The 27,457-nt window shown below is 54.3% G+C and overlaps 10 protein-coding genes across 10 annotated transcripts; 8 read left to right on the top strand and 2 right to left on the bottom strand.

Moving 5' to 3' along the window:
- Positions 1-442: 442 nt before the first annotated feature.
- On the top strand, positions 443-1,587 carry PG985_000733 (monosaccharide-P-dolichol utilization protein; the record flags this gene model as incomplete). The annotated part of the gene is made up of 2 exons (XM_066820502.1): positions 443-1,048; positions 1,327-1,587. The coding sequence occupies 2 exons, from the start codon at positions 443-445 to the stop codon at positions 1,585-1,587; spliced, it is 867 nt and encodes a 288-aa protein (XP_066691381.1).
- A 2,576-nt stretch (positions 1,588-4,163) lies between these two features.
- PG985_000732 (choline-sulfatase) lies at positions 4,164-6,104 on the top strand (the record flags this gene model as incomplete). Its single annotated transcript, XM_066820501.1, has 4 exons — positions 4,164-4,859; positions 4,949-5,283; positions 5,339-5,920; positions 5,981-6,104. The coding sequence occupies 4 exons, from the start codon at positions 4,164-4,166 to the stop codon at positions 6,102-6,104; spliced, it is 1,737 nt and encodes a 578-aa protein (XP_066691380.1).
- A 701-nt stretch (positions 6,105-6,805) lies between these two features.
- On the top strand, positions 6,806-7,703 carry PG985_000731 (mediator of RNA polymerase II transcription subunit 8; the record flags this gene model as incomplete). The annotated part of the gene is made up of 2 exons (XM_066820500.1): positions 6,806-6,936; positions 7,037-7,703. The coding sequence occupies 2 exons, from the start codon at positions 6,806-6,808 to the stop codon at positions 7,701-7,703; spliced, it is 798 nt and encodes a 265-aa protein (XP_066691379.1).
- A 562-nt stretch (positions 7,704-8,265) lies between these two features.
- On the top strand, positions 8,266-9,135 carry PG985_000730 (uncharacterized protein; the record flags this gene model as incomplete). Its single annotated transcript, XM_066820499.1, has 1 exon — positions 8,266-9,135. One exon carries the CDS (start codon positions 8,266-8,268, stop codon positions 9,133-9,135), a length of 870 nt encoding a protein of 289 aa, XP_066691378.1.
- Positions 9,136-10,002: 867 nt separating this feature from the next.
- PG985_000729 (uncharacterized protein) lies at positions 10,003-10,674 on the top strand (the record flags this gene model as incomplete). Its single annotated transcript, XM_066820498.1, has 1 exon — positions 10,003-10,674. The coding sequence occupies one exon, from the start codon at positions 10,003-10,005 to the stop codon at positions 10,672-10,674; it is 672 nt and encodes a 223-aa protein (XP_066691377.1).
- A 2,028-nt stretch (positions 10,675-12,702) lies between these two features.
- On the top strand, positions 12,703-14,214 carry PG985_000728 (acyltransferase; the record flags this gene model as incomplete). The annotated part of the gene is made up of 1 exon (XM_066820497.1): positions 12,703-14,214. The coding sequence occupies one exon, from the start codon at positions 12,703-12,705 to the stop codon at positions 14,212-14,214; it is 1,512 nt and encodes a 503-aa protein (XP_066691376.1).
- A 493-nt stretch (positions 14,215-14,707) lies between these two features.
- Positions 14,708-15,559, top strand: PG985_000727 (uncharacterized protein; the record flags this gene model as incomplete). Its single annotated transcript, XM_066820496.1, has 2 exons — positions 14,708-14,883; positions 15,142-15,559. 2 exons carry the CDS (start codon positions 14,708-14,710, stop codon positions 15,557-15,559), a joined length of 594 nt encoding a protein of 197 aa, XP_066691375.1.
- A 303-nt stretch (positions 15,560-15,862) lies between these two features.
- PG985_000726 (guanine nucleotide exchange factor synembryn) lies at positions 15,863-17,601 on the bottom strand (the record flags this gene model as incomplete). The annotated part of the gene is made up of 5 exons (XM_066820495.1): positions 15,863-15,968; positions 16,024-17,129; positions 17,182-17,258; positions 17,313-17,387; positions 17,442-17,601. The coding sequence occupies 5 exons, from the start codon at positions 17,599-17,601 to the stop codon at positions 15,863-15,865; spliced, it is 1,524 nt and encodes a 507-aa protein (XP_066691374.1).
- A 1,390-nt stretch (positions 17,602-18,991) lies between these two features.
- PG985_000725 (uncharacterized protein) lies at positions 18,992-24,645 on the top strand (the record flags this gene model as incomplete). Its single annotated transcript, XM_066820494.1, has 3 exons — positions 18,992-22,042; positions 22,092-23,904; positions 23,966-24,645. 3 exons carry the CDS (start codon positions 18,992-18,994, stop codon positions 24,643-24,645), a joined length of 5,544 nt encoding a protein of 1,847 aa, XP_066691373.1.
- A 773-nt stretch (positions 24,646-25,418) lies between these two features.
- Positions 25,419-26,867, bottom strand: PG985_000724 (phospho-2-dehydro-3-deoxyheptonate aldolase; the record flags this gene model as incomplete). The annotated part of the gene is made up of 1 exon (XM_066820493.1): positions 25,419-26,867. One exon carries the CDS (start codon positions 26,865-26,867, stop codon positions 25,419-25,421), a length of 1,449 nt encoding a protein of 482 aa, XP_066691372.1.
- Positions 26,868-27,457: the final 590 nt, after the last annotated feature.

Below are 27,457 nucleotides of genomic sequence, written 5' to 3'. Positions count from 1 at the left end.
GACGAAAGACTAGCAAGCCAACATGCACTCATATTTCCTGTCAGAGAAGAATACGCAAATAGTTCAACAATGTTGGTAATGGGGATAGGATAGTACCGGGGTTATGAAATGCTTGATATTGTTCTAGAATGAAGAATACTTGGACGTTAGAAGCTGTCCCCTGCAAGCATGGAAGCGAAAGTGTGTGTGGCCCCAGCTAAGGCAGGTTGGCAGCGACCCTTCTAGCTGGGTTTGGGCTAAAAACCCGAACCCCTTGTCGCGCCGTCCCCACCTTTTCGTCACCCTGAACTTTTCTTCGACAGCTGTTCTTCTTGCGTAAGATTTTGCAATCTGGCAGGTCCTATCACCACCGAATTCATCTGGCGACGCCTTCAGAGGAGACTTCCGAACACCTAACCGTCTTCCGAAACATACATCACCTCAGCGCCACCAGACCGTCAAGATGGAGGCTCTCAAGACCGCCCTGGAGCCGCTTAAGCCTCTTACGAACAGCCTTCCGGCCCCCATCCGCGACCTCGGCGTCTCGATCATCGGCGACACCTGCTACAATACGCTGATTCTCGACCTCGACCCCACGGCGACCGAATGCGTTAAACTGGCCATCTCTAAGGGCCTGGGCATCGGCATCATCGGCGCGTCCTCCATCGTCAAGGTGCCGCAGATCGTCAAGCTGGTCAAGTCGCAATCCGCGTCCGGCGTGTCCTTCCTGTCCTACCTCCTCGAGACGTCCTCCTACCTCATCTCGCTGGCCTACAACGTCCGAAACGGCTTCCCGTTCAGCACCTTCGGCGAGACGGCCCTCATCCTATGCCAGAATGTCGTCATCACCGTGCTGGTTCTCAACTACAGCGGCAGGGCAGGCGTCGCCGCTCTCTTCGTCGCAGCGCTCGCCGTCAGTGTCGTGTCGCTTTTCACCGATACCGTAATCGATGCGAACGCGCTGAGCTACTTGCAAGCCGGCGCCGGTGTCTTGGGCGTGGCAAGCAAGGTGCCCCAGATTGCTGCTATCTTCCAGCAAGGTGGGACTGGGCAATTGAGTGCCTTCACGGTAAGTTTGCGGTCTGCATTTTTTTTATGGAAAGAAGAACATGCGGTGGTATGGCGAGTATACTTCGTGTGTTCTTACCTGCGTAAAGTCAACAACGGTGGAACCCAGCTCGCATGTCAGGTCGCTGGTTCCAGGCCCAGTCTATAGACAGGGGCTAGTTCGACTGCTTGGGCCGCCAAGCGTTGAATCCATGACGACGCATGATAGCTGGTGGTGACCGTTTGGAAACAATGGTCCCAAACATGTTATGCGTAACGAATACTTATGATAATCTTTAGGTCTTCAACTACCTCGCCGGTTCCTTGTCCAGAATCTTCACCACGCTGCAGGAGGTGGATGACAAGCTGATCTTGTACGGCTTCATTGCGGGGTTCACTCTGAACTGTGTCTTGGCTGCACAGATGGTATACTATTGGAATGCGCCATCAGCCAAGGTTCGGGGCAAGATGAAGGAGGCCCCCGTAGCTGCGCCTTCGAGCTCTGGGTCTTCAACTGCGACTCCCAAGAGCAAGGGCCCAACAACACGCCGACGTGGATAAATTGCGGCTTCGCGCATAGACGCCCGAGGCCAGCCGCATGTATGTTGATCTCGAGGCAAACTTCATTATATTTAATACACATCACCTTTGTCCCCGCCAAGCTGTGCACTAGACCTCATGATCAAGCCATGAGGTTACGTAAATCCTTGCAAGCCGTCGAGTCTTTGGTCAAAGATACGGCGGGTTACCTCCGGACAGCTGCAGCGGAATTGCTGATCAAAGGGTGTAAAGCGGCGGTCCAAAATAGGCTCTACTTACAAGGACTTGGCGCTGAGCACCGGTGCAATCATGTGTTATGCTGGATACATGACCTATCGATCACTCGTCTCCCAATACTGTATTCGGCAACTTTATACTGTGTACCAATCACAGCAACTCTAGGACCCCCTCCAAGATTTGGCCAAAGTGGCGGACGGAGCCCTTCTCTGCCTTTATATTTTCTGTTGTCTTTCCTATGCCGGGCCTGCCATGACAGATCAGATGATTTGAAAGCTTTTAGGCTTCCGCTGCGCGCCAAGAATTTAGATGGCGGCCCGCAGATAGCTCGAGAGCAGCGTCTTCTGAAAGCCTACGTAAGGTTCGAGGCTTCCGAGTCAATGGGATGGGCGGTTGTTAGGGTTGGGCACCAAGAAGAACGAACACCAAAAGCAATGATGGCCGGCGAATGCATATTCTCCTGACTGCAAGCCTCGTCATCCATATTGGATCTTCGAGCACTTTCCTCAATAATCCACTTGCCAAGAAAGATAGGCATCTTGTGAGACTAATCGACTCAAAACAGAAGCCGTGCGGTTATTTTGCACCGGAGACCTCTGTTCCAGATCCCAATCTGACGGATTTCCTCAGAGTTCAATGCTGGTAGCAGAATAAGTAAGTTGCATACCGTCTCCGTCTATCGTCATTCTATTCAGGCATACACATCACCGTGGATGAATCGCCCCGGGCGGAATACGCCTGGATGATGATCCTCTTGCTTTAGCTATGTTTGCCGATGATACGTTTCTGCGACTGAGTCCTACCAAGCCGTCCCCCATGCAGCCGAGCAGACCTTGATCTGCAGGATGATCTACTGTGTATACTGCTGCTGCCTGCTAAAGGCAGCGAGCGAGTGCTGCGGTCATGTTATCCCGATCAGGATGCCGCGGGCAGCGTGGTGCGGGCAGACAGCCGATACCGCCAGCCGGCTAGATTGATTTGTTTTTTGATGATAGCCGACTCTGACCCGGGTCTTGGCTACGTTCTTCCTATCTTGGCCGTTTATCTCGAGCTCGGGATTCCACACCGCAACAGACCCAGCAGCCGGGAAAAGGCCTGGCAGGTATGTAGTAGACGGCTATCGATCGCATATCCGTACATAGATCCAGAACGTTCCTTGCCCCGTACTGCATAGCTACCTATGCAAGGGAACCACGCTGTCCTGCTGCTTTGGCAATTTCCTATCTGCCTAGACGGGGGACGGGCAGAAAGACACAGGCTTCGGGAGAGATAAGTCATCCAGGGGCACCCAAGGGCCGGCAGTCGGTGCAGGCTGGATGAGCAATCAATCTACGGGGCGACATCCGCGCGTGGTGTTTATCATCTCCCCACCGCAGTCTAGAAGGCCTCTGATTCGACAGCGTGAGAGAGCTGTATCATGCATGACAGCACAGCGTATCGGATCAGCTGTGCTGCTGGTTAAACGCCCCTGCATGCGCGATGACTAGCGCATCTCCAATCGAGCTAGTCTCGCCTAGTGTTGCACCTAGCGGGCCAGAGGCGAGCGAGGCAAGCACGAGATCAAGAGGACTTCTGGACCCCAACCTGCAAAGCCTCTCCCAAGCCTGCTCCCCCAGTTTCCATCCCGCCGACTTGGCCTACTTTAATACACACAACCTTTCTTGGCAGTCAGGCCTTACGGGAACCGGCCTAGCCTGCCTGCAGAGCTAGCCTTTCGAGCCTTTGCCCACGAGGGGTCTTATTATCAAATATGGGCTAAATAAGCGGTGTTAAACGTGATATTTCACCATTCGCACGCAAGACTGAACAATACAAGTATCCCCTTTGTTCCCGACCCTTCCCAAGGCTGGGGCTCGTCGATTTGGCTCTCTACCCTATTCTCTCGACCTGCTTCGCCAGAGGATACTCGAGGATAAGCAACAGGTAATTTCCCCATACTGGATCCTCCCGCTCCGGTTCAGGTATTGCGCCTTCGTAAGCTTCTATTTTCTCATTCATCCAGATTATTGCATCAGCGCCTCCTAGTTCTGAAAAGGTGGACTGGACGCAATCTTCCTCTTTCTTAACTGCCAGATCAATCCGGCCCGTTGGCTATTATACAATACTATTCATTCTTCTGTCCATCTGACTGATTCCGTCAACATCCATATCATACCATATCATATCAAGTCACATCGCTTGCTATTTATCCGTTTCGTTCTGCACTTGGCTCGAATCGTCCATTTATTGGAGTCTCTTCCCACCCACCCTGCAACCAAACACGCATTCCTGCATTCCTCGGGACACTTATCAGATATCCCTTGAGGCCAATCCCCTTTTTCTTTGACCAATTGCCAGCTCTTGGGTTATCTCTGGGCACCATGGCACCTGATCTCAACTCCATGCCGTCTTCCCCCTCCCCCCAGTACACCACCAACGGTCACCGCCAGCCATCGGCGGCGGCAGCCAATGGTGGTGCCAATGATACACCTTCACCTGCTTCTGCAGGCCCCGAGCAGCCCAATATCCTCTTCATCATGGCAGATCAGCTAGCAGCTCCTCAGCTCAAGATGTATAACCCGGACTCTCAGATCAAGACCCCCAACCTTGATTCCCTAGCCGCCCGATCCGTCCAGTTCGACTCGGCTTATTGCCCCTCCCCCCTATGTGCCCCTTCACGCATGTCCCTTATCACAGGCCTCCTGCCCATGAAGATTGGTGCTTATGACAATGCAAGCCAGATCTCAAGCGACTGGCCCACCTATGCACACTACCTCCGAAGCAAGGGCTACCACACGGCCCTTGCTGGCAAGATGCACTTCATTGGAGACCAACTTCACGGCTACGAGACACGCTTGACCAGTGATATCTACCCCGGCGACTTTGGTTGGGCCGTCAACTGGGACGACCCGGAACGCAGGCTGGAGTGGTACCACAATGCAAGCTCCATCTTGCAGGCTGGCACCTGCGTGCGAAGCAACCAGTTGGACTATGACGAGGAAGTCATGTATAAGAGTCAACAGTTCCTCTATGACCACATCCGCGAGGGGCCGGATAACAGACCCTTCTGTATGACTGTATGTACCCGAAGTGGAGAAGACCTGTGGGCGGGCACTACCGGTACTTGATTATCAATCCCATGCTAACCGCCATTGTCAAACTCTAGGTCTCGCTCACACACCCTCATGATCCCTACACTATTGAAGAGAAATACTGGGATCTCTACGAGGGGGTCGACATTGATCTGCCCAAGGTCAAGATTCCCAAGGAGCAGCAGGACGCCCATAGTAAGAGGTTGATGAAGGTGACCGATATCTGGGATGAAGACTTCACCGACGAACAGATCAAGCGGGCCAAGAGGGCATACTATGGAGCAGTGAGCTATGTGGATGACTGCATTGGTCGATTGCTTGATACTCTTAAGAGATGCCGGCTTGACAAGAACACCATTGTCGTGTTCAGTGGCGATCACGGTGACATGCTTGGTGAGCGTGGTCTCTGGTAAGCCCTCCCTGCCTGCATCGTCCTCTGTCCCCGATCCTAATCTTTCGCGAAGGTACAAAATGAGTTACTTTGAGAGTTCGGTTCGAGTGCCGCTCCTCTTCTCATACCCAGAGAAGTTCCAACCTCATCGAGTTACGCAAAACGTCTCTACACTGGATATCCTACCTACCCTGTGTGACTTGGTGGGCACCAAACCTTCTGTACACCTTCCAATGGACGGCCTCTCCATGCTACCCCACTTGGAAGGACGCGAAGGTCACGATACGGTGATTTCGGAGTACACCGGCGAGGGCACCATCAGTCCTCTCATGATGATCCGCCGAGGACCTTGGAAGTACATCACCTGCCCCACAGATCCGCCACAGCTGTTCAACCTCGAGCGGGATCCCCTCGAACTGGTCAACCTTGCAGATTTGGTGGACAAGCAAGAGCCTCTGTCAGCAGAGGAGGAAGAGGCCAAGGCTAAATTCATCAAGTTTGAGGCCGAGGCTAGAAGTCGCTGGGACTTCGATGCTATCACACAAGACGTACTTCTTTCCCAGCGCAAGAGACGGGTGGTGTGGGACGCTCTTAAGATCGGCCGGTTCGAGTCTTGGGACTTCGACCCTGCTACGCACTCGGAGGGAACTGCTAAGTAAGTTGCGATCACGCCATCTATCCCTTTGATCACATTGGTTCTAATCTATCTGCACAGGTACATCCGGTCTTTCCTGCCCCTGGATGACCTTGAGCGCAAGGCCCGGTACCCGCCGGTGGACAAGTACGGACACGAAACCAGCCGATTAACTGTCGACCAAGCAGGCTCTCACGGCGAGTAGGGTCTCGGCGACAAGGATTATTGAACGATTGCAGCATACCGCTGCATTGAAGGCGAATGAGAAGGCTTGATGATGATGACGACGATTTGATGAGGAAACTGATACGGAGTTTTTTTTTGCTTTGAGATACATTTGGGTCTAAAAGCGACAGTCCTAAAATGATGCATGATACCTCTTTTCTTAGCTGATTTATAAGTAGAGGTTATTAGATAGCGTGTCGCATGGCCCGAACAAAATATATTATGCATACCACTTACTAAAAGAGGCTCAATACTTCCAAGCGGACACGTTCTGGTGACGTAGCAGACAACGACCCTGCAGGAGGACCCCTGGAAGCTGGAGATCGACTGTGGGGGTGGCCTTTGGGTACCGCTAGCACTCACCCCGGCAGTCTTGGCGCACGCTATTTTCCGTCTGATTGATTAGCAATTCGCTAAACAGACCCCAACCACCTTGCTGCCAGTCAATAAACACACGCCTTCAGCACACCTTCAGCTCCAAACTCCGACATCCGACCCGACCAAGCTTTCTGCGTGCATCCAATCTACTACCTAAGATCAACCCATCACCAGTAGTTCCAGAAGTTGTCGCTAACAAAGGGCATCTATTGAGACGCGATCTCGCACCCCCGCGACTCATCATCCCGCGATCAACTACCCCAACCTTTTTTTAATGCCAATTGTGCGTGCGCCCCCGACACCATGGCGTCGCTGAACATATCACCCGAAGAGCTCAAGGCTGTTGAGCAAACTCGCCAACGACTCTTTCAGCTCTCCAACAGTATCGGAAGCCTGAAACACGACGTACTCAACAGTCACCCGCTACCCAATCTGTAAGCCTAGCCAGCCCTGACACTTTGGCAGCATTGGAATGGACTGTCTGCCAGGCGGGGCGAGTCGAGAGAAAGAGAGAGCTAACCACCACACCATTAGTGACTCCCTCCAAGCTTCGGCCGATATTCTCCAAAGCAACATAAGCTCGCTCCTAGACATCATCGCCTCCAAGGACAACAGAGAAGCCTTTAGCAGAATTGTCGTCCACCCGTCCCCAAACTTCCCCGGCCGCACGCAAGAAGGTATACTCTACCAACTCCTGCGAAAGAAGGCGGAACCCGGCGTCGAGGCCTCCCTGGACGAGGGCCGCAAGACCTTCCGCGAGCTCTGCGCCACAGCCCCGGCGACCAAGGACGAGACGAAGGTGCGCGAGGACCTGGTCGACAAGTGGCTCGCGGCGCGCGACTACATGCTCAACGAACGGATCCCGACGTACATGGCCAAGGAGGCGCAGCAGCCCTTCACCGAAGAGGAGGTGGAGAGGGGCGTCGAGAACGTGCGGACGGGGCTGCGGCAGAAGGTCGAGATGGAGGACGACCGCGACTCGGACGACGACGGTGAAGAGGAGGATGATGACGAAGATGGCGCGGCACTGCCGGGGCAGCAACAACCAGATGTCGAAATGCTCGACCGGCCACCTCAGTCCGCAGTCGCGGCGGGTCAAGGTGCGGGCCTAGGTTTGGGAGGGCTCCTGGGTTCTATTTCTTCCTCTCGGCCTCTCCGACCAGGTCAGATACAGACACAGCAGGGACAGGTCAGGAGGTAGTCGGCCGGAGACCGGGGAGTAATGATAACGGAGACAGTACACCAAGCCAGTTAATTTGCTATACTAGGTGCAAATGCGCCCTTGAGTCCACCAACTTCACCATTTGGCCATTAGCAACGTAAGACGCAGCACTCGTATGGTATTGCTTATTATTATGTCATTTCTGGTCAGCGTGCACCGACCAAGGCTTGGGTATCTACAAGTAGAGCTTCACTGGTCGTCTCTAGCGTCATCATCTGCCTCGTCTATCTGCGGCCATGCCTAGTGCTGTTTGCTCTCTGCTTTTTTCTTCTTTGCTAAGTTGTTATTGCGCTTTACAGCGGGTCGCATTGTGCTTGGTTCCTCCAAGACTGACGCGTTGGCCCGGGCCAATTACATCACCAGGGCATAGCCTTGATACAGCTGAGCAAGAAATGCTGGAATCCTCCAGTACCATTGCTCCTCTACCACTATTACCTTTTTTGCACGTTACCGGGAGGCAACGCGAGAAACCATCTGAAGGGGGCAGAAACAGACAGCCAGGGGTTAACTCCTACGCGGGCAGCACAAAGCAGCATTCAAGATGGAATCGAAGGACGCAGACATCTTCCCCATTCTTCAACTGCCCACCGAGGTTCGCCTTCAGGTGTACAAGTGGGTGCACCTGCAACATCCCATAAGAAACGAGCGACTGGGGCCGCATAGTTCCTACACCTACGTCTGTAAACGGGTCGCCGCCGCCGCCGCCGGCGGAATGACCTCGGAGGAGCCGGGATCCTCGATATCCAAAGCAGGTAGCCTAGCGGACGATGAGACGCCGCTGCTGTCCCCGCACCGCCCCTGGGCCGCTATCCCTACGGCATTGCTTCAGGCGAGCCGGCAGGTCTACGCCGAGACGCGCGCCCTGGCGCTCGAGGAGAACGAGTTCGACTTCGCCCGTCTGAGCCGGGCCATGATGGCCCGCACGGGACCGGGCCTCTGGGCCGCACGCGACTACACGCAGCGCCTGCTGCCACAGTCGTGGCAGCGCGAGGCCCTGCGCTACGCGCGGCTCGAGGTCTCGGCGTGGGACCTCGTCCTCCCCGCCGCGTGGATCGGTCTTTGTCGGCTCTGGGCCAAGGGGCTACGAGGGCTGCGGCTCAGCATCCGGGGCGGTGGCGGTGGACTTTTCGGGAAGGACTGGGCGGCGGTCCGGCAAGAAGGGGGAGGCGGAGGCGGAGGCGGTGATGGCGGAAAACTTTGCAAAGGGATGGAGGAGAAGGTCCCGTTGCAGGTTGTGCTGGCCGGGCTGCGGCTGCTCGGGGCTCTGCGGCAGTTGGAGGTAGAGCTGGCGTTGCCATCGTGGGATGCAGAGAGGAAGCTCTCGTGGTGCAAGATGATGGGGGATGCACTGAACGAGGGCAAGGGGGGAGACTCGAGACCGGTGGAAGTAATTTGCGTCGAGGCGTTGTAGGGGATCGCGGAGCGCGGTTGCAGGAGCCACCTTCGTACATACGTGGGAATAAAGGGGGGTCTTGTAATTAGTTAGGCCTTGGCACGAAAAGGGTCAACGGCATAGCATAGTTGAAAAAGATGCATAAAACGTGCACAAGACCTGATCATGATGACTGATATAAAATCCACTTGCCTCGTCAACTTACTCGGCATCGTGAGTTTGATAATGGCGTTTTCCCACGGCCGTTGTACCGCCAGAAGTTTGTTCCGATGTCGTCTGTTCTTTCCTGCCTGTGGCTTCACCATAACGGGGTCAATGACCCGCTTGTCATGTGGCCGTTCGTTCTCCTGCCACGTAAACATCGTCACTTTGTGCAAATGGGAGGCTGAACGAATGATATACACTCTGCCCCTGAGCAGTGCACCATGCAGGCCTTGTTGGGACTTTTGGGGGGAAAGGCCCCTTCCTCTTGCACATCGAATCCCGTAAATAACATTCTTCTTTCCCGGTTGACGTGCGTATAGGACAGACACTCTTGCGTTCCACGTATCGAAGCAGTTTTCTTTGTTCATCACCTTGACGATCCGTCCAGTCATATCCATACGCATACCCAGACCGTCAATTCGTTACGGAGGCGAACGACCCGGCTTCCGCGCCCCCCCAAAAACCCATATATGAGCGACCCGGGCCGAGGTGGGTAATTCTAATTATCTGGGGATGTGGCCATGGTCAAGAACGCCAACCAACAATCGAAAAGATAAGGCTACCACAGCCCGCACGACGATCATCCCAGAATCAAATCATTGTTACTATATATACCCGGCCCCGGTTTTATTTTCGCTTCTATATATGTATATATACGTATATAAAGCACAAGAAGCAAGAATGGCCATCGACCAACAAGGACTCACACCCCCTGAAACGGAAGCCCCCATGACCATAGCAGGCTGCAACACCGTCCTGCTGTCCGTCGCCGCCACGCTCTGCGGCCTCTTCACGGTGCTCGCCCTGTCCGTCCGGCAAATCCGCAACGAGGCGCGCCAGACGCTCCTGCAGGCGCTGCGGCTCGTCGGGTTCAGCTTCGGATACCTGGTCATCGGCCTGGTCTACGTGCCCATCCGGGTCCTCGACTGCGCGTCGCGAGCATGGCCTTCTTCGTCTTCTGAATCTGCCTGCGACTGCGACTTCGACGACTACTACTGCTACTACAGCGACGGCGAGGAAGAAGAAGAAGAGGGAGACGAAGACGGCGGCTGCGCAAATATCCGCAGCAGTAGGAGGAAGGTCTGGCTTGTCGATAAGAAGGGCGGCGACGACGCAGCGAGGTACAGCTACTATGAGAATGAGCCTTGCAGCACAACGCGTCGGGACATGCTATTGGCCGGAGGAGGAGGAGGAGAAGGAGGAGGGGGAGGGGGTAGGCACTACACGGCGGCCGCCAGCAGCAGCCACTATACGCGGTGCAACAGCGATATAAGCGACCTCGACTTGAACGAAGCGAGCGATCTCGAGAAGGGCGTCTTGCCGGCTTGGCGAAACAAGACGAAGCCATGCTAGCCGAACCTCGGTTTTTTGGACGGACACGCACATCGAAACTCACCCACCCTTTCCAACATCGGATTTGTCGGGAATTATTTGCTTGGAATCATACGTTCCAATCGCAATGCGCCACTGAGCGAGCCATGGCTCCGAGGTTTTGGAGTCGAGCCCTCCCCTTGTTGTTGTCTTGCCAACACTCGAGTCAGAGGCACACACATATGTAACACGGTGATAATAATACCAAGAGAGCAGAAGCACGAGGGTTGAGTATACCAAGACCCTTCTGAAGATACCTAGTACCACGTGACTATAGCCTTTCGTGACTCGCGGGGTGGGTTGTCAAGTTGTGTGGTCTGTCTCACTAGGAGCCCGGCAAGTACCTAACCAACGTAACGTAAATGCAGGTACCCAGGGCGGCGTCCACTTGGTTGATTATTTTGTGTACACCCGAGAAGCCCCAATTGCAGCGTGCATGTTCCGTGATTGAACCAAATTCTGCATCTGATCGAGTTCGCTTTCCAAACGAGCCTTTCTCCGTGCGCGCGTTCGCAAGGCCAAAGGTGTCAAATGTGCAGTAGCGCCGTCCCAGACGTTCCAGATGCCTGTCTCAAATGGGAAAAAAGGTCCGTGGGATTGGTGCGTGGGGGTTGGAGCGAGCGCATCCCCGGAAGACGAATCGCTGGCCCGTTGATCCAGCATGCTCTGGAAGCTTAACCGTTCAGGTTTGAGGCTAGACGCCTCTGCGTGCACATCATTAATCCTTTTCACACGTGTCGTGTCGGGGAGAAAAGGAAAATCGCCTACCTTGCGTCTCCGTACATCCTCTCATTTCCCTCCCTTTTTTTATTTCTGATTTCATTGAAAAAGGATTTGGAAGGATCAATATCCTCCATGCGATTACTTACATGCTTCGAGATAAGGATCTTGGCCAGAACGTTGAGTGAGAGGGAAGAAAAACCCTTTTTTACCTCCGAACGCGTTGACAGCTGAATAACGGATCCCCCAGAACTGCCCAGACTGCCAATAGCGCTCGTAGATATAAACAAGTCTTGGCCCTTGTGGGGGAAATCCCCGTAAAGTTCGTCGTTGCTAGCAGATCGCTATGTCCCACATGTCGATTGGCCCTGTTTTATGGCGCAACTGGCCTTGCTTTCCCTCTCGATGGGTGTGTCCCCGTAGCTGGGCCGGCGGGCGCTGGCGCAAGCTGACTCGACGTAGCTCGACACCAGCGCCAGCAATAGCACTTCAGCTGGGTTGGAAATCCTTCCTTCAATGGATCAAGGGTTTTTCTGCAGACCATACTTGTAGTATTCGTCCTGAGAATGGTGGAGGATGGATGCGCCAGGGGTATAGCGTCGCAAAGTCAGGGTACGGTGCAGTCCCCGATGCCCCGTTATTCTCGTTTCTGATGGCATGACGAGAAGCGGCAGGGGCAGCAGGGACGGCCAGCAACTGGGTAGTCCCATGGGCCTGGGCCGTCTGTCTCTTGCTGCCATGTATGTACACACCTTTAGAAACACACGCTTCCAGTCGTTTCACTTTCCATTGTACATATCTCTGTCATCTTATCTCATCCCCAAACCCTCCTTCGCCTAAGCGTTCCCAAGGTTGGCGTGTCGGTTTCGCGCCCGAGTCTGCCTTTTCTGGCCCTTCGCTGTCGAAACCTTTCTCGCATTCCGGCGCTATACTATCCCGGGCGACTTTGACTTCGCCCCCTTAGTAACCAACTGTCTAACAGATCCCCGTGTCCGGCCCGGGGTGCTAAGACGTCGGGACATCGGATGAGCCTTGAGACACCAACTGCCGCGGCTGCGGGACACTCTATCCAGCAAATATTTAAGGCCGTAACCTCCCTTACGCGACAGTCTCCCAAGGCCATCTAAGAGATTGCTATATCCTCTTTCCGGGCATAGTACGGACAGAGAGCGAGGGGCTTGATCCTTTTACCCACCCCAGTACAGCATGGGTATATCGCATTCGACTGCTCTCATAGGATAAAACTCGAGCTGTAAGAAACCCGCGTCGTGCGCCACCGAGTGTACCAAAATGGGGCGGGCTCGCTCATCTTCGCTGTCCATGTACTCATTCCTGTCGAGCTACTTGACGCAGAAGCTCAACCCGGACCTGGAAACAACATCCCAGCCCCAGTCGTCGAGTTCCAAGTCTCGTCGTCTGCACCCAACATCATACCTAGATGGCCTGCGAGGCATTGCCTCTATGCTCGTCTTCTTCTGCCATTATACCGAGGAGAACCACAGGTACATGCTACCGACGTACGGCTATCCAGATGACGGCGACAATGTGGGCTCCTCGCCCTTCCAGCTGCCCTTCGTGCGACTCCTCTTTTCGGGCCGGCCGATGGTGCACATCTTTTTCGTCATTTCGGGATTTGCCCTATCGTACAAGCCATTGAAGGAGATCCGCGCTCGGAATCTCAAGGGGTTCCACGCCGCTTTGTCGTCCTCGGCCTTCCGGAGGCCCATCCGGCTGTACGGCCCGCCGCTGGTTTCGACATGTATAGTCTTCATCATGGTCTGCCTCGGCCTCGTCTACACGCCGCAGCCGACCTTTCGAGGCCAGTTGGAGCACTGGGCCAGCTCCATGTTCTACCAGGTTCTTTGGCCTTGGAGCTGGGACACGGAGCTGCGGCCGCGCTACGACCTACACCTCTGGACCATTCCCATCGAGATGTGCCACTCCATGCTCCTGTTTGTCATTCTGTTGACACTGTCGCGTGTGAAGTACCACGTGCGCCTGATCGTCACTCTTTTCCTCATGAACTACTGCCTCAGCTGCGGGCGCTGGGCCGCCTTCGAGTTCATCGCCGGCATGCTCCTTGCCGAGTTCCACTTGATGGCGGCGGAACGGCGCCAGGCGCAGATCAAGCTGCACGAGCACTACGACCCACCGGCCGGCGATGGTGTCTCCTTGTTAGAGAAGATACTGCATTGGCTCATCCTGGCGACTGCGTTTTATGTGTGCGGGTGGCCAAACAACAAGCCCGACTACGCTTGGGGCATTAGTGTTTTGGACGCCCTCACGCCCTCGGCCTTCCCGCACAACGACCCGACCACGCCCCAGAAGTTCTGGTTCGCCCTGTGCGCGGTCGCCGTGGTGTGGTCGTGCGGCCGGCTGAGCGTCGCCCGGAACGCGCTGGAGAGCCGGTTCGCGCAGTACTGCGGCCGCATCAGCTTCGCCCTGTACATCGTGCACGGCCCGGTCCTCGAGGCGCTCCAGTTCACGGTCACGGGCGAGCCCCGGCGCCGGGCCGTCGGCCAGCTGGGCCAGCCGGGCTACCTGCCGGCGGCCTCGGGGTTCGGGCTCAAGGGCCTGACGGGCGTCGACACGGTGGGCCAGCGCACGCTGTGCTGGCTGCTGGGGCTCGTCTTCTTCGTGCCGCTCGTCCTGGCCGTCTCGGACGTCTTCTGCCGCTGGGTGGACGAGCCGATCGTCGACGTCGCGCGGCGCATCGAGAGGCGCTGCGCGATTGACGAGCAGTACGACAGGTCCCCGGGCCCGCTGTTGGACGTGGCGGATAGAGATCGGTGGCATGCTTAGATAGGGACTTACATGTTCGGAATTGATAACTACTATTTTACCTCTCATCATTGGACGCCTGTGAAGAGCTTAGCTGCAGGCCATTCTTTGACCAATCAAGTGACCATGGGTGCACTGTGTATGGATAGTTACATGTACTTTAGGCAGCACCTGCGGTCATGGTAGGCTCGGTTGCGATGGACGCCATTCTAATAGCATGGGGGTGGCTTCGCGATTAGTTGCCCGATGACTCAAATCGGCTGTATTTATGCAGCGGTAGGTAGCGATAGCGGGGCTCTTTACACCTACAGTTTACCTGACAAGACGGCACAGGTACAGTGCAGTGCCACTTGAAACGATCTTTTGCTGCTGCTACCTACATCATACCTATAAGCCTCTGAGTAATAATACTTAACTTCTGACCAAATACCAGAAATCAGGTGTCTAACAACATTCTTCTCTTACCCAGAACCATCACTGCCTAGTTACAATCTACCAAGACAAACGAGCAAAGATGGATTGCCGCTGTCAGTGTGGTGCCGTCCAATTCACGACCCCGCTTGAGCAGCCGCTCGCCTTGTACATCTGCCACTGCTTCGAATGTCGCTTACAGACGTCCTCGGCCTTTGGGACAAGTGCTATATTCCCCAAGTTCCAATTGCCAAATGTAGAGGGCCTGTCATGCTATACGTGAGTCCTTTCAATACTGTGAATATTTTATACTTAACCATGAACTCTATTGCATCATAACCACGTGCTTCCGGCGGACATTATCTGACTTGGTGTTCATCAGACGACCCACGCCCTCGGGACATACGATGTACTGGTAAGTCCAGCCTTTCCGGCAGTGTTGGGATAGATGTAAGCTCTACCGGATATCCCGATCCCGGTTCGGCTACAGCCCATAGCTACAAAACTTCCGCCTGACATCTCCAATTCAAAACTCAGCTACTTCTGCCGTGCCTGCGGAACCCGTTTAGTGCACACGACCCCTGTGAGTAATTCCATCTCTCCCCCAACAGGACGGCCGGCTTGGCTAACGCACCGGATGCGACACACCAAGGCCAAGAACGTAGTCTCCGTCAAGGGCGGCTGCATCACCAAAGGCCTGGACTGGAACAAGGCCATCCACATCTACACCAAGTCGGCCATGGTCCCGATCCCCGAGGGCTGCGAGTCGCACGAGGAGGAGGCGCCGCCGTCCGAGTACTCCGTGTCGCAGGAGAGCTTGGACCAGCCCCTCGAGGCCCCCGGTTGCCTGACGGGGAGCGGAGGCCACCGTGGCGTGTTACCGGCGCCCGCGCAGGTGGAGGAGTTGGACAAGTTGAGCAAGTCCCGGGGCCCTTGTGAGCTGGGCGGGTTTTAAGTATTTAAAAGGAGAGAGAGAGATATATATACATATACGCACACATGTATATATAGAACTGATTCACATTTGTAAAAATGTTCCATTGGATAGAATAGCCCAGCCGCAAGACCAGACCATGGCTATATTATACGCTTAGAATATGAATGCATTCACCCATGGTATACACTGTTGCTATTTGGGGAGCTGATGACAGCTTTACGTACACCGAGTTAACCATGGCTTCAACACGTCTCACCTCTATTCCACAGACATAAGCCGCTGGTTTCCTCCCTGAACCTTGAGAAGGCCATCTTTCGTGCTTTAGTCCACGTCTTCTTCGTAGTCGTCGGGCAGCTCTTCGAACCGACCCGACTGCTGGGCAGTCCGAACCGGGTTTTCCGCTGTAATCAACCCATTGGCCCTCAGTCTGTATATATTGTTAGTTATGCGAAAACCACCGGATAATGGCAAGCGCCACATACCTTTCAAACAGGACGTAGAGCCTCTCGGCCTCGCGCTCTTTCTCGTCATCGGTCATCTCAGGCACCTCAGGGTGTTTCTCGGTGTCAAGGAACTGGCCCGTGATTGGATTAACGTCACGGCCTCCAGCATTAGCGAAAGCTTCTTGCGCGTTCTGAGGGATGGGAAGATTCCGGTTGAAAAGGAAACCCGACGCAAATCCGTAGCCAACGTTGTCAACGAACTTTGTCGCATCCCTATCCGACATATCGAAAAGAAGCTCGGAGATAGCATCCCGTAATTGGGGCGTGACTGGGTTGGTCGAGTTGCGGAGCAGCCAAGACGGGAGGGTGTCACTCCGTCCCAATACTTTATTCCGGTCATCTTCGGTTGGTAGTAGTTGCCCTCGAACCCAAGCTTTCACATCTTCCGGGGCGTACTCATGAATAGCCCTTATGACCCCGATCAAGGCCGTAACGGTATTCTCGAGTTCTTCGTTGCCATACACTTTTTTCGAGGCGTTCAAGAGCTCGACCAATCGACTGGCAAGAACATTGTTCTCTTCCTGTGGGAACAACGCTGTCTGTATGTCTTTTGCTCCGAGTTCCAGGTTGAGCAAAGCGTTGACTAAGGTGCCCATCGGTGGGTCCAAGGGCTTGCCGGACCCGATTGGAGACTGGCACAGCAGTGTGACAATATGCGGTATGCAGGGCGTAAACGAGGAAGCCTTGTCTTTGCAATGGTGTGTAATATTGAACAGCAGTTTAAGAGTCTCTACCAATGCCATTTCTTGCATAGCATCAATAGGCAGCTCTGGTGTGGTGCTTTGTTTCGCATGTCGCTCGAGGTTCTTGGTGATAATGCCTGCTATATTATGCTTTTCGATTAAAGCTTCAATGTCCACGTTGGTATTGTAAGTGGTAAGAAATATGACCCTCGAGATAAGGAACTCGTCGTCCCTGTTGTCGTTCTTGAGTTGATTGCAAGCTTTTGACTCGAAACCCAAGTCAACAAACATCTGGCGCGTATCAGGCTTCAGCAGCATGGCATTGCATAAACAACGCAGAGCATTTCTTGAAGTTTTGCTCGACGGGCTATGAAATGCATGCCGGGCGAGTGTCTCGATTCCCTGAGTGATCGAATGAGTAAAAGCCCTGAGCACTGGGATTAATTCACTTTACCTCCTTGGTGAATATCGGGTCTGCATTTTGCGGGTTTCTTCCATATATCTTGAGTTCTTCTAAAGCGGCATCCCGTTCTGGTAGCATGTTAGAACGAGCCTTTCAGCTCCAGGGGCTACCCGAAGACTCACGGTTAGGTAGAAGGCAGATAGCCTCCAAGTCTTTGCTCAACTTTGACATCAAATCAGTCACGGCAGCAAGCTTCTCTGTTTGCATTTTTAGCGATTGGGATCCGATATTATACACGGGCACTGACTGACCTTGACCAACTAGGTTGCCCATGACAGGCTGATTAGCTTGCGCCATCCCGACCTCTTTCCCGTCCGGTTTTAGTTTGGGACTGGAAAGGGGACTATTATGGGAAGAAGAGAACAGTCGCTTGAGGCGGCCGGGCCTTTCTTGGCGAGGCTGTTCAGGCATGGTGAGAGCGTCAGCCTTCAGGTCAGACAAATATGTAAAAGTAAGACTGCAACTCTAGAAGTCTATGATGCGTCGGGCCCCGGCATTTCAAGGCAAGCCCGCCAAAAGAAGACGATGAGCTCAGCGATGAGATAGAAGAACGAGGCCCGAGTGGCTGTTACTTGATAAAACAATAAGGGATGGGTGCAATGTGGAAGTAGACAAGGGGTTGGTGGAAGGGATCATGTCTTTGGCTACAAACCACGACGCCCAAGTCGTAGAGATGCAACCGGGCTCAAACCGATACATAGCTTGGAAGAGAGCGGTAAATGTTTGGCAGGGGCGGCAGACGACATACCTGCTAGGAAAGAGTGCTTGATTGGGGTAGTTCGGGTTGCTGAGACAGGTAACGACCGACGCCTCCCAGAATTGAGAATGTACTCGGCAGGAAGGTACTCGGGATAAGTACGACGATGGAAACTGCGGTTATCTTACGTACTGGACGGATGCCGGACTGAGTGGCCTAGGTATGTTTCAGGAGGCAGATGGCTACTACGCAGCAGAATATACGCGGAAACGACCCGTTCTAATCCCTAAAGAGCTAAAGAGACCGAGGCCACAGTACAAGCAGGGCCAAAGAGAAATGGGCAGGTACGAATCAAGTCGCACGGGACAAACCAAAAGCAGGAGACCAGATTTCATTCAGCCGGCCCGGTGTAAACGTCAGGTCCCGCCGATATTGGGATTCAATCGATTCAGCTCTGCTCCGCACTGTGGCGCGACACAGAACCTGCCCCGCATTTCCATCCTAACAGCAGCGGATTACCTAAGCAGCTCAGCTCCTCCTGTCTGTAACGAAGTACCTGAGCATCGATCGGTCAGTGCGCCCCCTTCGATCAATTCAATTAAGGAAACGCGCCAGCGCGTCACTCAGGAACCCGAAAGGCTGGGGAAACCACTTTAACAGGGGTGCTGCAAACCCAAAAACGCGTTACGCGACCCTGTGACCTGATCCCTAGGCGCGACTTGTACGCGTTTCTCAAAAATCCAATCTACTCGAATGGGTATTAGTAGAATTGCACCGTAGAGGCAAAGCCACCTCATCCAGCTGCGACTCTCGCTGTACACCTAGCTGATGGCAAGATTGAATCTTTGATTTCATACCCAGCTGCCACTCCACGAACCAACAAACGAAAACCACGACCGACAAGAATCCCACCGCCCTTCATTCAAGCCTGGCTCTTGGAGACTGCCGCCATCTATCGTCCCAACTCGGTCTCGTCCATCGCCCCGATTTTTACCATCCGAGCCCGAACATCGAAAAATTTCTCATGATCTTTGGTTTCATCATCGACAGCAGCAGGGCATCCAGCGGTGGCCGAGCAAGTCAGCAAGCGGCGGGCTTGCAGTCATGGTACCGCAAGTGATAGTTCCCAATGCTCTAGAAGCTTTGCCGGCTCGACCACCGACTCCACCCAGGGAGAAGAGTATAAACCCGGACCTGAGTTCGAGGAAGAAGCACATTTTCGGTTCCCAATCTCTACACACGCCGCCCAGCTTTTCGCCGGAATCGTCCGATCTATCCAACCCGACCTCGCGACGGAATCGCAAGAAGGTTGGCTTCACAAGCCAGCCCCAGTACTGCGAAGCTCCCGCCTACGTCGACCATGCGAAGCTGCAACACCCGACGCCCCTATCGACATCATCGACAACATCTGCCCCGTCTAGCGGTAGACCGATCAAGTCCATATTGAAACCATCGCCCCCAGTCGTCAACCCGCTCGACCCCTCTGTGGGGTCGGACGGCATCTCTAGGCCTGTCGATATTGTCAAGATGTTGGAATCCACCATTCAGCAGCTCGCAGGGGCCGACCGGGACCTGAAGGTCGATGCCTACATGATGATTGTACGGGTCTTGAAGAACTCGAATAGCCTTCCTGATCGCATTGCTCTACAAGATAAGATGGGCCTGTTCATGCAATTCATACAGCGAGATATCACAGCCAAGACTTCCGAGGGATCCCTGGATTCGTCACTCGTCAATCATGCCTTGATGCTGCTCAGCACGTTCATGTTCTATCCCGCCATTGCCTCCACCCTGTCAAACGACTTCGGCGTCTTCATTATCGACCACTGCATTCGATCCTTCGAGGACGCCTCGGCGCCCAAAGATGTGATTCGCCATCTTATGCAGGTGGTGGCCTACCAGGACTTCTCCCCCAAAGTCATGACGGCCGACCGCGTAGGCAGATTGGTGGCGTCTCTTCATACCATTGAGGACCGGGTCCAGGGCAAGAGCATAATCCAGTCCCGTTTGTTCATCTACCGCCGACTCATCAAACAGTCAAAGATGCACATGATCTCACATTCTGACTGGCTGCTCGACTTGTTTGAGGACATGCTCAGTAGCGTGAGGGAAATCCGGGCTGCTGCAATTGCGTTGGGTCTAGAGGCTAGCTTCACTATCGCCAAAGAGAAGCAATTCTCAAGACGAGTGATGGAGATCCTACAGATGTCAGTCGATGAGACCAAGTACATCGAACTCTACGTCGGCCGTCTCCGGGCAATGCTGAAGGAGAAGTCCGACTCTACAGCAGTCCCTCAGATCTGGAGTGTCGTGATACTCCTGATGAGGTGCCCTGTAGACCGTTGGGAATTCTTCGGCCCGTGGTTGGAGATCATCCAGAGCTGCTTCAACAGCAGCGACTTTCAAACAAAGCTGGAAGCCAACTATGCCTGGAATCGTCTCGTTTACGCACTGCAACTCAACGATCAATCGTTCGCGAAAACAATCGCCACCATCTGTCAACCTTTCTTAAGTCAGCTGAAGCGCAGGTCTACCGGAAAGCAGAGTGCAGAGTTGCGTAAGGTTGTCTTTGGTAGTATATGCAACCTTTACTACTATGCATTCAAGCCAAATACCAGCACTTCCCACCTCGATGCCTTCTGGGATGCTTGTGTTCGCCCCCTTTTTCAGCGTATGATCGTTTCCGAGGCGGAAAACAAGTCAGCCGAGAGAACGGTGGGGCTCCCACACGATCATACTGCTCAAGCCACCATCATTCTCACGGGGCTGCTTGACTCCACCACGCCCAGAATATGGAAGGAAGATCATGTCTGGGCAGACCCCTTAGTCAAGCCAGAAGATTTACCTGCACTTGATGCCAAATGGGTGAGGCATAATGCGTCGCGAGTGTTCGGAGTTGTCGAACAAATCTTGTCCAGAACCTATTTCGAGTTGGCGAAGCCCGAATCCGCCACCGCGAAGCTTTGGCGGGCACTCGTTGGCGCCGTGGCCTCTGCCGCGAGCAAAGAGGTCAAGGTATCTACGGACACGGCGACTTTCGTAGCCCACTCCTTCACATTTCTCCTTAAGATGTGGGCCCGCGGCATAGATAAGACCGAGGATATGGAGTCGAAATCTACCACCTTCTTCGAAGCCACCAGCTTCTATATTGGTACTATGATCGATGCTCTTGGACTACTGCCATTCACCGAGAGGCAGCTGTCGATGGGAAATCAGAATACATTTGTCCCCGTCGCAACTCCGTCTCACCGGCCTGCAAAGGGCCAAGGACAGACACGAACGCCGCTACACCACCTCTTCTCCATTCTCTCCGCCCTCCCACCGAATACCGTTGATGGTCAGGACTTGGCGACTCTCATACAAAGGGTCCTTGCACCATTCTTGTCTGCCATGTCCAACAAGTCTTCGCGGGGAAGGGCCGACCTCGCTCAAGAATTGATGCAGCTGATTCCTATGGATACATTCATTCCATATGGACCTTGGCTAGCGATTTCTGATACTCTATCCAATTGCTTAGAGAACAGTCAAATGAGCCATTCGTCCACCAGCTCTAGCGGTCAACCTACTATTGGTCATGAGTATCGTGAAGTTGTAAAGCATTTGGAGCGGGGCATCAGATCGACTCCAAACTTGCCTTGGGAACATTGGCAGTCCTTGTTCCAGGCTCTCTTCGTACGCGTTGCCGCAGAAGCTGGCGAAGCTGGCTGTGCGATCTCCATTGTCGAACCTGTCGCCAAATGTGCTATGGAAATTGCGACTGCTGGACACGACACTGCGCTCAACCCAACTTTACTAAAGGTCGGCTCGGAACTGGTAGCGAATGCAAAGCATCCACGAGATCGTCAGGCTCTTGAAGCTGCTCGACGCCGACTTTGGGGTACCTCAGCGGGAGGGTCAAGATCCACCTCCCACGATCCCTTCGACAATCTATACAAACTGGTGAACCACCTCCTCGAGGCGACATATAAGCACTACAATGACACGATAAGCATTTCAATATGCTCGCTCTTGGAAGATATCTCCGGATTTCTACTGCGGTGTAACCAAGAGTTGGCGCTGAAGGCACTGGTCATAGTTCAGAACGGGATAGGGGCCTGGATTCGCGACACAGACGAGCTTTATAATAGTCGACAGTCCACCGCACTGTCTGAAGCGGTACGTTTTACAAAGGTTATGATGATCGGAGGAGGCTAATATCGTATAGGTAAAACAACTCTGGAGCCATGTCTGCACTATTTTTGCCCAGGCAGACAGCCTCGAGGAACTTCAACTGGACACCATCGAGCCGCTTTTGTGCTCGGCTTTCGAGAGCAAGCACAAGCAAATCGTCAGTACCGCCACCATCATGTGGAACGGTGCAGTCGAAGCAAGCGAAAGCATCCAATACCCAGACAGGCTGAAAGCGGTACTACTTTCACTCCGTCCTTATGTTGATATCGCGCTTCCTGGCTTGAATGATGTCGGTGACGAAGCAAGTGGGCAACCGCCATCGTTCATAGATTCTCAGGAAGATGACACAGCTGCTCTGAAACATCGATCCAGGGGCTCACGCAACGGCACACCTCAGATGAAGAGACCGACATCCAGGCGATCAACACCAGGATCAGTTCAGCTGTCGCTGCCAGCGAAGCGCCACTTGGATAGCACACCTGAAGTATCGCGGTTAAGGTCTACTAGGAAAAGCACGACTCCTCGCCTGAGACATAATGATTCTCAAATCCAATTTGCTGCGATTGCGTCCTCCTCGCCTACACACAACAACGCCGAGTCTCAGGTGCTGACTGATCGCCAAAGAGAAGTCAGAGACCGACAGCGGGATAATTCCGCCTTGTTCCCGGAGATCAAGTCGAGCGTTGAGCAGCGTAGATCGACACGCCTATCCGTCGCCAACTCCACGACATCTACTACGACGCCTGAGAAGAAGTCGACCCCCAAATCCCATCGTAGGATCGAGGACTATGTGTCCTTGACACCTACACCACGACGTGGCCAAGCTGTCATCATCGATAATGATCAAGAGATGACGGATGATCTACCTTCGTCACCCCCTGAGCCTCGACGATACCCACTTCTACCTGAACTCAGCAAGCCGCAGTCCAGCAGTAGCATCATTTTGGACGACTGGCCACCGTCGTCGCCCATATCCGACTCGCCTTCGCGTAATCGGCAATCGGCACCTCAGCAATCTGAGTCTGTCGTTCCAACGCCGTCCGAACCATCTAATGAAGCATTGGCAGAACCTGAAATGCTGGAGCCATCAGCGGTGGATGGTGACGTCGAAATGGACGAGTCGGAGGACTACGAGGCCGAGGATGTTGATGTCGAAGACGAGACCAACGTACCGGATGCTGAGCAGGACCTATCCAAGGTCTCAAACTCTCTTCCAGTGCCCGTTGAGACGGCTGCAACTGAGGACCCAACTACCCCCAGCCACCCGAGGGCCCAGAAAGACCAGGAAACGCCGCGATCTGATACTGATGTGTATGTTGATGCTCTAAGCAGCCCCAATCACTCACCTCGGAACAAGCGAGTCCAGGGCAGGACAAAGCAGCAATCCGTTGAAGCCAAAGCCGCGTCCCAACCCGCCGCCGATTACTCATTCGATGCTAGCGATGTGGATGAGCGTAGCATGTTGCGTCTTGTCGTTGAACTAGATTCGAGGAAGTGCAATACTCTGCCAAAGGACGGCGCAGAGTTGCTGAAAAAGGCCGGACAGCAGCAAGCCTCGCCTGCAAGAGAATGTATTACCGTCAACACTGTATCTGGTCAAACACGTCGCAGATCGACAAGGAACAAGGGCCGGTCTGAAGAAACCACGCCTGTTATCGCCTCAACGCCAGTCGAACCTGACAGCTCCCAAGCATCCAATAGTAAACCCCAAAACAAGCGGAAGAGGGCACAGGAAGGTTCCCAAGAAGGTTCACAGGACTCCGGCAGCAAAAAGCGCAAGCACCGCAAAGAAGTCGATTCGGACAACGAGGCGGTGCCTGACAGCCAGCTTCTGCCCGCCAACGACAGTAAGCTCCACCACCTACCTCGCCCCGTGAAACCCGCAATATCATCTGACCTGTGGCCTAGGCACATTGTTGGAGCCGTCCGAAACTTCTGGCAGAGAACAACCTTTAGGCTCGTCGCACGAGTCTTCGGATCACGACAATGATGAAATGGATGCAGACGAGGCGCCTTCGCCGTCCGCCGACGACAGCGAGGCGATCCACCTGCAGATCGTTCAGGAGGCCTCGCAGAGTGAAGGCGCCGAGACCACTGTCGACGACTCCTTCGACTTGACGGACGATCACGAAGCACGAGCTGCTTTAGCAGGCCTTGCGGATGTGGCCATGGCCGAGGATGTCGATGAGGAGGAAGAAACGGAAGATGAGGAAGAGGAGGAAGCAGAGGAAGACGAAGAGGAAGTAGAGGAGGATGATATGCTGGAGGACGAGGATGAGGATGAAATACCACCTGCGGTAGAGACATCTAAAGCGATGGCCTCAGTCACCGCCGAAGGACCGTCCACGATGATGTCCAGCGACGAATTGCCGCTCGAAAGCCCCCAGGCGATGCCGCCGCCGCCGCCACCGGAGAAGTCGTCGATGGAGAAGATCGTGTCGGCGCTGCGGGGCGGGCTCGCGGAGCTGAGCACCGCGGCCTTGTCGAGGGATGAGGTCAACAGGATCGAAGACATGTTTTACGACATCAAGAGGGAGCTCTACAATGCTGAGAGCAGGGGGCGAACGCTCAACAGCCAGCCGAGATGATGATACCATAAAGCCCACCTACTTGGCCCCCCTTCCAAGAAGAAAGCGGGGGAGCGAGTAATAATAGCATGCATGAAGTTACTTTACTGCTACCATTTTGCTACTTTTTACTTTTTTGTTCTTTTTTCGATGTACGAACAAGGTGGACGCGCATAGCGGATATGGAAGACGGACGTACGGAATGGAACGATAAGGAGGCCAAGGGACGGATGCAATGGCCTGTTGGTACAAAGTGATGGGTGATGTGTGTCACCAGGGGTTATAGAGACTCCCTGAAACGAAGCCAGGCCATCGTTACCTGCAAATTGCACATAGGATCATAGGGGAAAGGGGGATATGAGAGGCCAACAGCTGATCGTGTCAGAAAACGGATGATAAACTTATTACCATATTGGCAAGGCGTTATAGGACCAGGCATCATCAGCGAGTCCATAATAAAAACATACTCTGATTGTTTACAAAGTCATGTATATATACTTTCCAGAGGCATTTGCAACATTACTCATCAAACTCATAAATTGCTGTAGGCTGTAATACTTTTGATGAAATAGACGGTTGCATTGGTATACTGCAAGCACCTCAAACGCTCTTTCTTCTAGAGAGTTTTAAGCTAATAAGAAACAATGCATATTGGTGTTTTCATTTGTTGTCCAGCTTTTGGGTAACCTAGATTGCGCCTCAACTCCAATTGAATATTTCCCCCGTTTTGACCCCCCTCTCGTCCCCTCCTTTTTTCATTCATAAATGGCATAAAAACAAAACTGTCCTTTTGCTTACTGCTTCAAGTCCTCACGCGCCTTGCGGAAGAAGTCGGCCACGAGGAAAGTGAGCTCGAGGGCCTGCTTCTCGTTGAGACGGGGGTCGCAGAAGCTGGTGTAGTTGGTGGAGAGGTCGTCCTCGTCGAGGCCCTGGCTGCCGCCGACGCACTCGGTGACGGCGTCGCCGGTGAGCTCGAGGTGCACACCGCCGAGGTAGCTACCCTCTTCCTGGTGGACCTGGAGCGTCTCCTGCAGCTCCGAGAAGATGTCGTTGAAGCGGCGCGTCTTGATGCCCGAGCCCGTCGAGCGCGTGTTGCCGTGCATGGGGTCGCACTGCCAGATGACGCAGCCCCGGTACTCGCTGCCCTCGACGGCGCGGATGTGGTTCGGCAGCAGCTCGCGCACCTTGTCGGCGCCGTAGCGCGTGATGAGCGTGATCTTGCCAACCTCGCGGCTCGGGTTCAGGGTGCGGAGCAGCTCCAGCAGGTCCGAGACGGGCGTGGTGGGCCCCACCTTGATGCCGATGGGATTGGCGATGCCGCGGAAGAACTCGACGTGGGCGTGGTCGATCTGGCGCGTGCGGTCGCCGATCCAGATGAAGTGGGCCGAGGTGTCGTAGTATTCCATGCGCGTCTCCTCGCCGGGGATGGCGTAGGCCGGGTTCTCCATCAGCCTCGTCAGGCTCTCCTCGTACTCGAGCAGCAGGCCCTCGTGACTGGAGTAGAGATCGACGGTGGAGATCTCGGAGCTCTTGTCGGCGCCGATGGTGTGGCTGAAGCGGATCATGTCGGTAAGGAAGCGAACGGCCTCCGAGTACTTGGCCTTGAGCTCGGGGTCCTTGACGTGACCCAGCCCCCAGTTAAGGGGCCGGTGCAAGTCGGCAATGCCCGAGGCCAGCGCGGCCCTGACGTAGTTCAGGGTCGCGGCGGAGTGGTTGTAGGCCTTGACCAGTCGCTGGGGATCGAGCTCTCGCTCATCCAGGTGGTAGCCGTTAAGGATATCGCCGCGGAAGGACGGCACCTGCTTCCCGTCGACCGTCTCCATGGGACTGGAGCGGGGCTTGGCATACTGGCCGGCCATGCGGCCAATGCGAACGACGCGCTTGTTGGCGCCCCAGATGAGGACCAGACTCATCTGCAGCAGCAGCTTGATCTTGGACTCAATGGCGCCCTGGCGGCAGTAGTCGAAGAGCTCGGCGCAGTCGCCTCCCTGCAGCAAGAAAGCCTTGCCCTGGGCGACATCTTTCAGGTTCTGCTTGAGCTTATTGATCTCGTGAGGGTGCACGATGGGAGGGAGCTGCTGGAGCTCGTCGGTGGCCTTGCGCAACGCCTTGAGATCTGGGTACTCGGGGCATTGCTTGACGGGCTTGGACCTCCAGGAGTTGGGTGACCAGCCCGAGGTGGGGGCCGAGTCATTGCCGTTGCCATTGGCCTGGCTGTTACCGTTGCTGTTTGCTGTGCTCATCTTGTCTGCCAAAGCTCTGAGCTGTGACTAGATTCTCCCAATCGAGTTTGAAGGGAAGCTGGTAAGGTAAGTGTGCGCTATGATTACACACTTTTATGTGACACAAAAGTGTGGGCTCGAAGGGAGAAGAAATCAAGGGCTTCCAATATTCTGTACTAGATGGATATTAGGTTGAGAATATCAATGGATTTGAGGAAAACAACCACAGTAGAGCTTCAAAACCTGTGATACTTATGCTTTTTTCTTCTCTCTCTGTTCTTTCTTCCTCTTCCTTTCCTTTAGGGAGATCGAGCACATACACGAAATGTACCGTAACCAATGAGAGAAATGAGTCAAACTGACCAGCCGTCGTCATTGGGGAAAGAGAACCCGATGCTAGTCCGGCACCCGCTGTAACTGTAAGCTCACGTCAGTAGGGGCCCGCAGCCAGTCCCTACCGCAGGCGGCCCCTGCCTGCCTGCCCCTCCCAAAGCGCAATTGACCGCCACTATATTTTTGGTGTGTGCCGATGGAGGGGCAGCCAATTTCTGAATCTGGGCGGCGCAGTAAGCGTAGCAAGCGCAACTCTGTGCCCCGCCAAAAAGCTAAGC

The sequence above is a fragment of the Apiospora marii genome (genome assembly GCF_038362585.1).
Source record: "Apiospora marii strain CBS 49790 chromosome Unknown utg000001l_segment0_segment0, whole genome shotgun sequence".
In the NCBI taxonomy this organism is placed as follows: domain Eukaryota; kingdom Fungi; phylum Ascomycota; class Sordariomycetes; order Amphisphaeriales; family Apiosporaceae; genus Apiospora; species Apiospora marii.
This window is presented reverse-complemented; position numbering and strand designations above follow the sequence as displayed.